Source organism: Chelonoidis abingdonii, chromosome 7 (genome assembly GCF_003597395.2).
Source record: "Chelonoidis abingdonii isolate Lonesome George chromosome 7, CheloAbing_2.0, whole genome shotgun sequence".
Lineage (NCBI taxonomy): Eukaryota > Metazoa > Chordata > Testudines > Testudinidae > Chelonoidis > Chelonoidis abingdonii.
Window position 1 is genome coordinate 104184632 of NC_133775.1, and position 13960 is coordinate 104198591.

Sequence of the window (13960 nt, forward strand, 5' to 3'; positions counted from 1 at the left end):
CAGCTGGGAGGGCGGGAGAAGCAAACAGCGACTGCGCCGGTAGAACCCAGGCTGCCAGCAGCGCTCACTGACGCCACAGAACCCCGGCTGCAGCTGCCGGTGCGCTCGCGCTGTACTAAACCACGAGGAACCCCTGGTGCGGCTGCCGGCCCGCTGACTAGGCAGAACTGTGTCGGCCGCTGTGCGGTGGCGCTCAGACCCTGCCTCCCAGGGCAGGTGACGTGGTCCCCGCTTCAAACACTACAAAAAATATGGAGGGTGCCGCTTTTGGCGACCCAAAATCTGGTGCCTAGCGAACCGCTAGTCGCTTGAAATAGTTTGACACCCGCCCGTCGCGGAGAAAAAATCTTTGAAAGCTGAATAGTGAGAATGAGTCATAGAAGCGTAGGGAACTTAACTATAGGGAAATCTATCAGTAGTGTAATGACCAACTCGCCGTCCTGTTAGCCTGGTGTAATTATAGCTATAGCTTGTGCAGTATTTGAGGCTGTACCATCTCTCTTGGAGTCTGTTTTTGATTTTTTTTTGTTGTCAAACTGCCACCTTCAAGTCGTCACTGGATGTGGTGAGAGGTTGAATGTTTCTCGCTCACTGGTTTTTGAATGTTATCATTGCTTGATGTCAGATTTGGTGTCCCAATTCTTTGCGTAGAAGTACTGTCTGTTGCAATGACATTCAAAAGATCAGTGGAGAACACTTACCTCTCTAACTCCAGTGATACAGACTTTGAAGGTTGGGCATATTTACCAGTAAGAAAAACCATGTCAAAAGACTCCAGATGAGACTGGTCTGGACTACTCGATATGTGATTGGGCATTGATTAATTTATACATCTAGGTTAAACGATGAGATTCGGTGAAATTGTTGCTTGAGATTAGTTGAGCTATTTCCCCTATGTAGATGTTCTCCTCACACCTTCTATGCGCGTGCAATCCTTTACATTATCCTTCAAAGATTTTTTTTTTCTTCTTGCTTGGTTGCCTATGCGCCATCTCGTTGCTTAGACTTTCTGTTTTGAACGGTCTCAATGCAGATACTTCCCTTCTTTTTCTCTGTTTTTCTGTATGTGTATAAGATATCTCTGTCTGTGTGTTCGCATTCTATGCGTCGAAGAGTGAGCTGTAGTCACGAAAGTTCTGCTGCAATAAATTTTATAGTTCTTAAGTGCCAAGTATCTGTATCTTTTTTTGGGTGTATACTAAGTCCAACACGGCTGTCTTTTGGAAATTTATAGACATACAGTTGATTACATCTGTGCGGAAATATGCTGCCTCTCTTATATCTCTTACAATGTGCCAGAACGTAGAACGGCACTTTGCATTGGCCTTTGCTAGGCAGGCGTTGGCGTAAATCCATAGTTTACTCAGTTGCCGAATGCTAAACAAATCGTATGACTCTCTTCTGCTTTTTCGGGCCACCCTCGATGTAAGACCTGCTTCTTCTATGCTGGGTGTACCTTGTGTTAATAACATGCAAAATACTACTTGTGTGATTAACTGTATTGTCACTGATATTCTGTGGGGTTGGATTGTATGTCCCCTGCTCTGTTTCACCCACGTTCTGCAATATATTTCATGTTATAGCAGTCTCAGATTATAACCCAGCACGTTTGTTTTAAGAACACTTTCAAAGCAGATTTGACAAAATGAAAAGAAGGTACCAATGTGAGATTTCTAACGGATCCAAGGTTTAAGAATCTGAAGTGCCATCCAAAATCTGAGAGGGACAAGGTGTGGAGCATGCTTTCAGAAGTCTTAAAAGAGCAACACTCTGATGCGGAAACTACAGAATCCGAACCACCAAAAAAGAAAACCAACCCTCTGCTGGTGGCCTTCGACTCAAAATGAATGTGCTTCGGTTCACATTACTTTGGATTGTTATTGAGTAGAACCAGTCATCAGCATGGACACATGTTCCCTGGAATGGTGGTTAAAGCATGAAGGGACATCTGAATCTTAAGCGCATCTGGCACATAAAAATCTTGCGACGTCAGCTACAACAGTGCCATGTGAACACTTGTTCTCACTTTCAGGTGACATTGTAAACAAGAAGTGGGCAGCATTATCTCCTGCAAATGTTAACAAACTTGTTTGTCTTAGCAATTGGCTGAATAAGTAGTAGGACTGAGTGGACTTGCAGGCTCTACAATTTTACGTTGTTTTGTTTTTGAATGCAGTTTTTTTGTACCTAATTCTACATTTGCAAGTTCAACTTTCACGATAAAGAGATTGCACTACATTACTTGTATTAGGTGAATTGAAAAATACTATTTATTTTGGTTTTTTACAGTGGAAATACTTGTAATAAAAAATAAATATGAAGTGAGCACTGTACACGTTTTATTCTGCTGTAATTGAAATCAGTATATTTGAAAATGTATAAAACATCTAAAATATTTAAATAAATGGTATTCTACTATTGACACTGCAATTAATCATGCGATTCATCGCAATTAGTTTTTTTAATCACTTGACAACCCTACTAAATTTTTTTTAACCTTTCTTTCCCTATTTTGACTTGTGATTCTTTTACTTTGTTGTTAATATTAATTGTCTTAAGTAGCTGGTCACAATTAACCCACAGGTATTATACTAACACTATGACACTCCTTTTTAAAAGCAAGAAATATTGTGAGGTCAGATATTAAAATTCAAAGGCTCTTTTTTCCCCTCACAACAGGTTTTATGCATACAAATCCTAGTCTGGTAACCTCATATTCCTTTATTAGTGAGACCCTAAAAATCTTGGTGGGGAAAGGCCACACCAGTGGAGTCTATTTACTGATGATCAGTAATGCATTAGCTTTCTTTATCTGTAATATTCTCTTCTTGGCACTTGTGCAGTTTTGCACTGAAAGCCTGCAAAAGCATTGTTGAAAAGGCTTCTGATCATTGCATTTCTCTTACAATGGTAATAAAACTATAAAATATTTTGCCTACTATAATTCTACCCTAAAGTAGTAAAATGTACCCTCTCCTAGGGTCTGATCCTATGAGATGCTTAGCACCCTTTTATTACCACTGACTCAGTGTATTCAGTTTTAGGCTCCAGTCAGAACTCGCTGCATAAACATTTCCTACTTGTCTTTTCTACCCCAGTCCTGCTGTAGCATTAAAGTGACTGAATACCCTAGGGGGAGAATATGAGGGGCATATTCTCAATTGTATAGACAATGACTCAGCCACAGAGCTCTCCTTAGGAAGAGTAACAAGTAGTTGTTTAAGCCCGGCACGTCAAGGGAAAGAACACACCATAAAGTTGTTCTGTTTACCTGGTATCTTTATAGACTTCTTTAGCAAGGGTTGATATTATTTTCCATATACAGAATCTTGTACATGAAGAATTTGATTCCTGCCACTTGTCCTTTGAAAGAATGTTTGTAATTATTTCATAGGCATGCTGATTATATTTTTATAAGGGTGACATTGTCCAGTAGTTTGGGCCTAAAACTCAGGATTTGTTTTTTAATACACATTTATAAAACCCATTATTTTAATGATTTCTTTTCAGTTTTCTATTTGAATGTAAACATTGTAACATTATGCTAGAAGGGGAGGTAAAAGTGAAACTGACAAATCAGCTCTTTAGGGCAGGAACTGTCATATATTGTGTTCATAAAGCACCTAACACAGTATGACCCAACCTGATTGTGGCTTTTAGGTGCTACCACAATATAAATGTTAAAGTTTTCATTGTCCAAGCTTAATGCAGCAAATAAACATGGATGTTGCAAAGCACCTTAGATTTTAAGGTGTTTTCAGTTGTAATAATTTATATTATTGTTGGTAACATATGTCAGAAACGTGTTGAGAGGTTGTTTTTATCTTGAGAATATCCCCTGGAGAACACAAGTAAATCCTAATTTTACAAACATCTTGGGGGATGCAAAACTTCCATATAATTAGGAGCTGGGTAAAAATTGAAGGGAATACTCAAGACTAACTGGGGAGATGTAGGATTTGGGATAAAAAGGATTTTAATAAAATTCATAAAATTGGTGGAGTAGCTATCAGGCCTTTATTTGCTTTAAAAATATTACTTCAAGTAATTGGCACTCACAGTGCTACATTTTACTTCTGCAAAGTGACAACCACCTCTGGTGTCACTACAGTAGAAAAAGGACAATGGTGCTGGCATCTAGTTCCTTTTAGTATTAAAAAGGAAACCCCAAAACTAAGAATGCTTCTCTGAAAAATCAGCCATGTTCCCTGCACTGTCTCTTTCACATCCTTAATACAACCAAGTATAAGGACTCCCAATACCACATGTCAGAGCATGCATTCATGGATCAGTGTGAACTGACATTTAGCTTTCGTCACAGCACTGGAGTTTCCAAATGAGGGAGTGTCATTTACAAGTGTTAAACTCCAATAGATCCCTCAACTCACTTATTTTACTAGCTACAGCACCAGTAGATTCTTACAGTAGTACTGCCATCCCCGAGTTTTCAAAAATCATGCACCAGGCCCCCAAAAATCATGAGATTGGCTTAAAAAAAAAATCAAGAGATTTAGTAATATAATTTTTAAAATTGTACTGAAGTTTTTATTTGGCCCCTGAGCCTTTAGGATTTATTTTTGCCAGATTTTTTCCACAACCATGAGGCTTAGAAACATTAGAAGCAGATCCTTGGCTGGTGTAAACGGTCATAGCTGGAGCAAAAGATCTGCTTCCTTCACTTAAAAAAAGAGTAAGCTGAGATTTTTCACATACTCACATGACTCCAGCAGCTGGAGCTTTAAGAAAAAGCAGCAAATATCACAAGAGTTGGCAACATTGTCAAATTTATCCAAAACATAAAAAGTTAGTGCAAGTTTTAATTAATCTATGGAATCAGAGCAAAGAAACTGACTTAGCAGAAGGAAAGATAGCACTGATTGGAATTTAGAATTAGTGATCACTGGGCTCAGAGGATCAATATTACTTTGAAAAAAACCTGTTCCTGTGAGTGCTGATGAATTTGCCTCTTGCTTTATTGTTCTCTGGGGCACTGGGTTTTAAAAGCTAGAATTGGAAATAGAATTGTTTTCAAACCTACGGAGTTGTTATCTCTCTTGAGTGTTGCTCAGGCTGCCTTGTCTACACAGGAAATTTGCCCCAGTTACAGCTGTCAGTGACCAGCTCTGATAAGGCTGCACTGAGGCAACCCCTAGAGCAAGACAGGCAAAGATGCTGTATAAACTAGGATTTGCACAGTGAATTTTAATCCTGCTTAAAAATCAGAGTAAATTATACCAGTGCAAATAATCTTTCATAGCAGCTTTGCCTGCCTACGTTTTGTACTGCTGCAGCTACACTGGGCTGGACTCTCGTGCATAGTCAAGACCTTAGATGCAGGCAAAGAATATTACAGCTTGTGAGAGTGCCTAGTTAGAGCCAATTGTAACCTGCCTGCCCTGCCTTGCTATTACAAGTCCTGCTAAAAGTCACTCTGTCCTTGAAAGATGGGAGTTCTATTTCTTTGCCTGGTTTGGGAAGCTCGCTGTTTTTGCAGATCTGCATGTAATGATCACTCAGCTACAATGATGAAAACTGGAATTGCCCAATCAGCCCTTCTCGCTCCACTGTGCCTGAGCTCAGTCAGACTCGAAAGAGTCTTAGGCCTGGTCTACACTGGGAGGGTAGGGGATGAAATTGATCTAAGTTATGCAACTTCAGCTGCATGAATAACGTAGCTGAAGCCGATGTACTTAGACCTACTTACCGTGGGGTCTTCACTGCCGTGAGTCAACTGCTGCTGCTCCCGTTGACTCTGCCTGTGCCTCTTATGGCACTGGAGTACAAGAGTTGATGGGAGAGCGCTCGGGGATTGATTTACTGCTTCTAGTCCAGACGCAATAAATCGACCCCCACTGGATCGATCGCTGCCCGCCGATCTGGTGGGTAGTGTAGACATACCCTTAGTTCAAGGAGTTTGGGGTTCAGGTGACCAGCTTCAGGACTGTTCACACACTAAATATCTGCTCTACTTCTCAGATTTAAAAGAGGAACAAATGCTGATTGTGGGCCTCTTTTACTTGAGTAACAGTGCTGACATCGTCCACCAATCTTCAGTTTCATATCCTCAATGCTGTGTGTGTTAAAACTGTGCTTCTTAAAAAGTTTTTTAAAAATGTTTCTCAAGTTAGCTGACTACAGTAAAATCTCTCAAATATAAACAAAGTGCTGTAAAAGGTAAAACACTTAAAACTCTGCACCACCCAGTCTAGAATTATCAGATTAAATTTGACTCAGCAACAGCCAAAGTTTGCTCTGCTAGAAGCTTACTTCCTCACTTTAGAGTTCTCTTTTGTTTTTAACATCTGCGTTAATGTCGTAGCTGCACACACTTCAAGTCAGAATACATGCCAAGAAGACTGATTGCTTTATAAAAAGAAGGCAAGTTTCCCCATCTACAGCAGAAGCTGTTTAGATTCAAAGTTAGCAGGACATTTCTTATGTTTCTTTTCAGTTTGCCATTTGTTCTAAATCACAATTTCTATATAGAGTGAAGATTTTGTTCACATTACAAAGGACACAAATGCATTTCTACATCTACAGTTACTCAGACTGCAATGGAGAAAATACTGACATTTGTTAAACTTAAACAATTACACAGCATTCAGTAGGAAAAGGTGCATTAGAGACACTGATTTACTCTCCAGAGCTGCTTTTTAAAGGAACACTGCTGAGTCCTTAAAAAAAATCTTGTTTTCTATTTCAACATTACCCTTTTAGAAGCTTTAGGACAATATTCATTTCCCAGCCACTTTTTGTCACAAAAAACTGTTTTTTTTCTCCAAGTGTCAAAGCATGGGTGCTTTCCTTAATTCTTCTGCTTTCTGCATCCACATTACTGATGGCAGCAGGAAAGGGCGCAGCATTGAGAAAGTGTTTGTCACTTAACTGTTGCAGGTTTCATTGGGAGAACAGGGTAGGAAATTTACATTTTGTTCTGTGTAGAATACCAACATGTTGGCTTCTCAAAAATCTTGGCAAAAAAAACTGGTGGATTTAAAAAAAAAAAAAAAAAAGTCAAAAGAAGATAGCTAGCTAGATACCTGCACATTTCTCAAGAAGTCTAATGATTTTAAGGAAGATCAAACGGTGGGCCCATAAACATCAGGAGCATCCCTGTTTGTCAAGAGATTCACTTGGGAGGAGGCCTAGGAATGGCTGAAGTTGCTTTCTGTATAGGAAACCTTTATCCAGCTTCAGTGTAAACTGAAAAATTGAAGCAATGGGTTACTTGAAATCTTTTCTGGATACTCCAGACACAGCTCCTGTCTGTAGCTCTAATGCCAACCGGTTTTGCCATTACCCAGAGTTAAATGGGAAAAAGGAAAATCAATGCATTTCTACAGGTTCCCCTCAGAAAGGGAACATGTCACAATAAGCTCATGAGGAGACTGAAAAAAAAAAAAATGGTGTTCCTTTACCCCACTGGAACTTGGAATCGCCTCTACCACCAGGTATCTTGTCCGATAGTCCAGCAAACATGTGCATGATTAAAACAATGGGAAGATCATGTGCTTATTTAAGACACACCTTTTCAATACAGAAGTACTCTGGATCAGGGCAAGCCCTTTTTTGTACAGACTCCGCTGGATTGACAAACCTAACTTGCACTCCAATTCTGCAACTTATAACTGCCCATTTTGTGTATGCATATTGTTGTCCCAGAGATGGCATCCTTGGAGACAACCACAGTTGAGCTTCATCTTTGTCACTTGGAAGCCAGGCTTCTATTCTGGGAAAAGCAGCTCTTCTTTAGACAAAAGGACACCCATGGAAGGAGTACACAACAACAGGAATGAGAAACAAAAAAGGAAGAAACCAACACAACACACATTCCTTTCAGGTTTTGTTCTCATCGTACATGTCCAAGGCAGGTTGGATTGTTGAGAATTCACTTTCATAGACCAGGCTCCGAGGAGACAAAGAATTGTGGTGAAAGAAGTGACCACCTACAAGAGGCAGAACAAAGAAACAACCCTGTTAGGAATTTGTACATATGGCTATAAAACAGGGGGATTGAGCATGCAAGGTCTTGTTTGTGGTTACCTATTCTCCTGCACTTGCCCCAGTTCTAATAAAAACATACATATTCCTAGAAATTAACTTTCCTTTTAAAGTAAACCTGTTACAGTTTGTAGTATGAAGTGGCAGAGGAGACACATGTGAGGAAACTCAACCTTTGCTGCATCCTCATTATTTTAGGGATGCATGTGGATAGGGAGGGAAATATTTATACCTCAGGTGTCAGAGCTGCAGGTATGGTCCTCTTGTAATTCAAGTGTTCTCATGCTACTTTCCTTCTGCTCAGGACCATGCTCTATGCTGTGTGTAAGAAGGTAAACAGCTGTCCATTGAGGATTGGCCTATGGCCAAACTAATTTTCTCCGTTAGGAGATAACGGACCAAACAGGCCTCTTAACAAGTTCCCCCCAATCCCACTTTTGGTATTAAAAAGAAAAAGCTAGTTTTGCAAGCTCATCTGGGAAGACATTTTCTTTAAGAGCTGAAATGAGCAAGAATTGTGTGCTTATCAAAATGAAGGCCTAACAACAGTATTAGCTGGAGCCAGAAATAACGTGGACTGGTGCCATGTGAGCTTCCTCTTGCACAGCTCTGACAATACACCACAATCTTGATCTGCAGCAGCCTTGCTAGTTCTAGTCCTGAGACGATGGTGCTGAACTGCTCTGTGGTTTTGTGACAAAGAAACATCTACTAAGGAATACAGCAGATTGTGACTGTCAAACATTCCCCTCCACTTCTGACTTAAACCACAGTCAGTCCCAGGTCTTCACTTGCTAGTATACTAATCCATCCAATTTGAAGGTGCATGCTCCTGATAAAGGGGGGGAAAAGTGTTTGTGAATAATCTAATACCTCAATCTGCTGCAGTGAGTGTGAAACAAACTGTTAAATTCCACAGGGTCAAGTTGCTGACTCTGCCAATAAAGCATATATCCACAAACACACACAAAACGCCCCCCACACTGTGCTGGAATAGGGACAGACCAGTCAATATGATAATTGAATTATTAGTGATCAGTTTGTGGATTTGAATCCTATCCCAGACTTAAGCTTTCTGGAACTGTGCAATGCTGTAGTAAAAAAAGACAGATGTATTTATTTACATGGATCTGCATAGGCTGACAACTCCCAAAGAGATCACTCTCCAAACAAACCTGAACTCCACTATGAAACGCCTACTTCAGAACCACTAGGGATAAATTTGATATCAGAAGTCTCCTGCATTATGTGCCTGGCCCAATGTCACTATGCATCAGGTGCATTTAGATCTTGAGAATGCTGCATCCCATGTTACCCTGCTGCTGAAATGAGCAATGACTAATGAATGCTTCATTTCCTCTCTCCTCCCACTGAAGCGTTACATATTGTACAAGCAACACAGAAGCAACACAAAGGGACTCTAAAGACTGAATGCTGCTCCTATTTGTTTTTATTGCACCAAATCAAACAAGGAATTAGGAAGCAGACACCCTAGGCAATCAGTGTGCGAGAGAGAGAGAACAAACCTTTTCAATACAAAATTTGATGGAGAAATTTTAAACAGGCATAAGGCCATAAACGTTTCACCTAACAGATTTCTTTTTTAATTACCAGTAAACTGAAAGCAGACACTGCATTCAGCATCTCTAAAATTCTTTGCTACTTTCTGTGTTTCCTTGCTTCTTGATAAGACATTTAACCTGCCCTCCTCCAAAGAACTGGTGTGTTTACATACAGGTACAACCGACTGCTCAGCTTCAATAGCCCTCTTGGAACTCATAATTCATTCTCTTTCTAATGCTTCCTATTCAAATATCAGTTACACCAAACCAGTATTTTTCAAATTCTTCCCTGCTTAGTGGGATTGCTTGTTCACCAGATAGAGCCCCTAAGGATATCATTGTTTTGAAAGACCAAATATTGCAAACTCTCTCCCATTTAGTTGTGTGCATCTAGGGGAGTTCCCTTCCTTCTCTTTTCACCAGTCCCTTAAGCTGGAAGTTGTTGCTGTTTACCACAATTTCACACCCCCACCCCAAAACAGCACACTAGTCATATCTCATTGTTAATCTTGTCTCAGAATTGAACTCTGTGTTTCCACATAGCACTATGCAGCATTCCACCTGGACAGACGAGCCTAAGGAATGTTCAAAAGAGTACACACAAAAAGAGTGCTTAAAAGAGAGACTCTGCATTAAGTCATATCAGAGGAGAGACTCAAACAATCTTATATCACTCAGCTCTCACACAGTGCTTTCATCAGTAGGTCTCAAAGTGCTTTACAATAGGAGGTCAGTATCATTATCTCCATTTTTGAGATGGGGAACTGAAGCACAGAGAAGTGAATGACTTGCCCAGGTCCCTCAGCAGGCTAGTAGCAGAGCCGGAAATAGGACCCCAGTCTTCTGAGTACCAGTCCAGTCTCTGTCCACTATGCCGCAATGCATCTTTTTCCAGTGAGAAGCTATTTTGGAGGCTTCAATTTGACAAGCTATGTTTACATACTGTAAGGATACCAGAGCTTGAAAAGCAAAGCTCAGGCTTGTTTTGGTTTGTAGCAATACTTAGTTGTGTTAGAGGTTTAAAAGAATTACCAGCACCTTGACAGATGTGTTTTTTTGCCCCCGCTCCCCCATGCAGAAAACTGCCAGCTTTGTTTACAACCGTGGCATAAGCACTCTTTGTAAACCCATTGCCATGTCAGGCATGAACATGTCTTAGCAGCAAGCAGCAACATGCACAGTTACAGACACACACCAATGAAAACTTATGAGCTTGCCCTCCCTGTTCTGCAGCTACTGATGAAATCGGGGAGATGGGCTGAAATGAGGTTTCCGCACTTTCAGTTTGGAAAACAAACTGGAGAAACACACTTCAGGTTCAACAGGTCAAAACACATATACAAGTCATACTTGCCATTATATTTCATTATTTCATTAGACTGAACCACTCTACTAACTATTTATATTAAACTAGGACATAAACCTCAGCCTGAAGTCTAAAATATCCCCACCATTATGGGTATGCTGCAGGAATGGGTACAGTACAAAACGGTCAATTGAAAAGTCTCTGCGCTGCTTTGACAAACTAGTTGCACAAACAAGTGCTACCCTGCAGTCCCTTTTTAATATTTATACTACAGTAGCACTCGGAGATACTAATCAGTGCTTCATTGTGCTGGGTGCTGTGCAAGCACATACGGATACATGGTTTCTGCTCTGAAAAGCCTACTCTACAATCCCTTCCTAGACTTTTCTCTTGACATTGAGATAAGGTCAGGTACTCCCTAGGCTGTTTCCACTGTGTAATCTATTTGGATACTGGGATGGTGTAAAGCAGTATGAGAGCCAAATCTCATCTGGAAATATTTCCTCTCTCTTGCTTAGACCTCTTAGAGTTTTATATAGCATAGCGGAGGAAAAAACCACTCTAAATAGTGAAATTATTTCATAAAGGGTCCTTTACACAAAGCATGCTGTTTAACACCATGTTGTTGCTCCCATCTGGGCAGTACAGTATTACAGCATTATGTCTCCCAGTCGCTGCGGCAACATTTGGAAAAAAGGAAAAACAGGCTGTTGAAGGGCATGCTTCTTTATTTACTTGTGCACAGTCCCAACAATGAAATTAGCTGATGTGCTCTTGCTCCAAACACTTACACCGGAAAAGGAGGCGAACAACTCTGGAATTTGCTTCTCCTGTTTGTTCAGAGTAAACAAATGTGTCGACCTTCACAAGATGATGTAAAGGCCATTTGAGGGGATAATAGTAGGATATTTATATATTTAGTTTCAGCTTGGGGTTGAGGCCCCTGTAATTTCTGATTGACATCTGTCAACTAGTTTCTCTATTTTTTAATGGATGTAATTCTTAAAAGACACAAAACCAATGCAAAGTGTGGAGGAAACTGGACCCTGGGTGGCCAAAGTTTCCAACAGAGGGGCAGGAACTAGAAACTGCTCCTGGTAACAGTTAAAAGGTTACTTTTCACCATTGTGCTGTTGCTCTGTATAAGAGACATGAAACAGACCTGTTTTGGGGAAAAAAGTTTACTCACCTTCTTGTAACTGCTGTTCTTCAAGATGTGTTGCTCATGTCCATTCCAATCAGGTGTCCATGCGCAGTGTGCATGGTTGTTGGAAATTTTTTCCCTTAGCAGCTCCCATCGCGTCGTCTGGGGAGCCTCTTGGAATGGTGCTCAGTATATGACCCTGCCAACCACCCCCCTTCAGTTCCTTCTTGCTGGCTACTCTGACAGAGGGGAAGGTGGGTGGGTACTGGAATGGATGTGAACACATCTCGAAGAACAGTTAGTTATGAGAAGGTGAGTAACCGGTTTTATTTCAAGTACTTGTTCACGTCAATTCCAATCAGGTGACTCCCAAGCTCTCCCCCGGAAGTGGGGTCGGAGTTAAGGAATCACTGACTGGAGAACCACTGTGCTTAAAGCTGCATCCTCTCTAGCATGCTGGGTGATGGCATAGTGAGTGGTAAACGTGTGCACGGAAGACCAGGTTACTGGTCTGCAGATCTCCTGGATAGGCACGTGGGCCAGGAAGGTGGCTGACGAGGTTTGAGCTCTTGTTGAGTGGGCCATAATAGCTGGGGCTGGGACGTTGGCCAGCTTGTAGCAGGTACGGATGCAGGCCATGATCCAGGAAGAAATGCGTTGTGAGGAGACTGGAAGCCTTTCATCTGGTCTGTGGCTGATACAAACAGTTGGTGCAATTTCCAAGCCCTTCAGGAAATGCCCTACCATGAGGTTGGCAAACACAGAGCCCAGCACTGCCCCAGTGAATTCTATTCTTTGGGTCGGGGACAGCATCAACCTGTTAATGCTGAGGATGAGTCCTAGTCTCTCAAAGATGGCTCTGACCAACCAGACCTGGGACTCCACCCATTCCCTGCAGTGCCCCCACAGCAGCCAGCTGTACCTTCCTCTTGCGGAGAAAAGCTGCAACAACCGACATGCACTTGATGAACACTCAGGGGGCTGTCAATAGACTGAATGGGAGCACTGTGAACTGATAGTGTTTGTTGTCGACCACAAATCTCAGGAAATGTCTGTGGGCTGGACAAATGGCTATGTGGAAGTACGTATCTTTCATGTTGAGGGCAGCGTAACAGTGTCCTGGATCCAAGGAAGGTATGATCATGCTCAGGGAGACCATGTGGAACTCCAACTTCACCATGAACTGGTTGAGTCTTCGTAGGTCTAGAATAGGTTTGAGACCCCTCCTCCCCCCTTTGCCTCGGGGATAAGGAAGTATCGGGAGTAGAATCCCTTGCCCCATAGCTCCTGAGGAACCTCCTCCACTGCCCCCATGGTGAGGAGCGATTGCACATCCTTTATAAGGAGTTGCTTGTGAGAAGGGACCCTGGAGATGGACAGGAGGGAGGGGAGGAGCAGAACTGGAGAGAATATCCCACTTCTACCGTGCGAAGCATCCAGCAGCCTGATGTTATTTGTGATCAAGCACAGCAGAAGTAGGACAGATGGTTCAGGAAGCATGGGGAAGAATCCGGGATAGTGGCAGGTACACCATCCTCGGGCGTCCCTTCAAAAGCCTTGTCGGGCCCTGGTCCCTGCCCTGAAGGCAGGGTTGAAGGCCTGCCCCAGTTATTTCTATTCCTATGGCAGTAGAAGTTCTGCCTTGGGTGGGGCTGAGACTTGAAACGCTTGCACTGGGTAGCCATCATGTGCATCCCCAGTGACTTCAGAGTTGCCCTCAAGTCTTTCAGGTTGTGCAGCTTAGAGTCAGTCTGGTCCAAGAACATCCCTGCGCCCTTGAAGGGAAGGTCCTGCAAGGTCTGCTGAACTTCCAGAGGTAACCCAGAGGATTGGAAGTTCTCCTCATGACCACCCCCAAGGAGATGGTATGGGCCACTGAAATCAGCTAAGTCAAGGGAGGCCTGGAGGGAGGTCCTCACTACCGCCTTCCCTTCCTCAACCATGGCC

At 42.0% G+C, this 13960-nt stretch overlaps 1 protein-coding gene across 1 annotated transcript in view; it reads right to left on the bottom strand.

Moving 5' to 3' along the window:
• Window positions 1-7821: 7821 nt before the first annotated feature.
• The window catches only part of RNF130 (ring finger protein 130), an 80308-nt gene continuing 74169 nt past the window's right edge, over window positions 7822-13960 (bottom strand). The window contains exon 8 of the mRNA XM_032772250.2: window positions 7822-7946. Within this exon, the coding sequence (XP_032628141.1) occupies window positions 7837-7946 (110 nt within the window). The 3' untranslated portion in view covers window positions 7822-7836. The remainder of the gene's footprint in view (window positions 7947-13960) is intronic.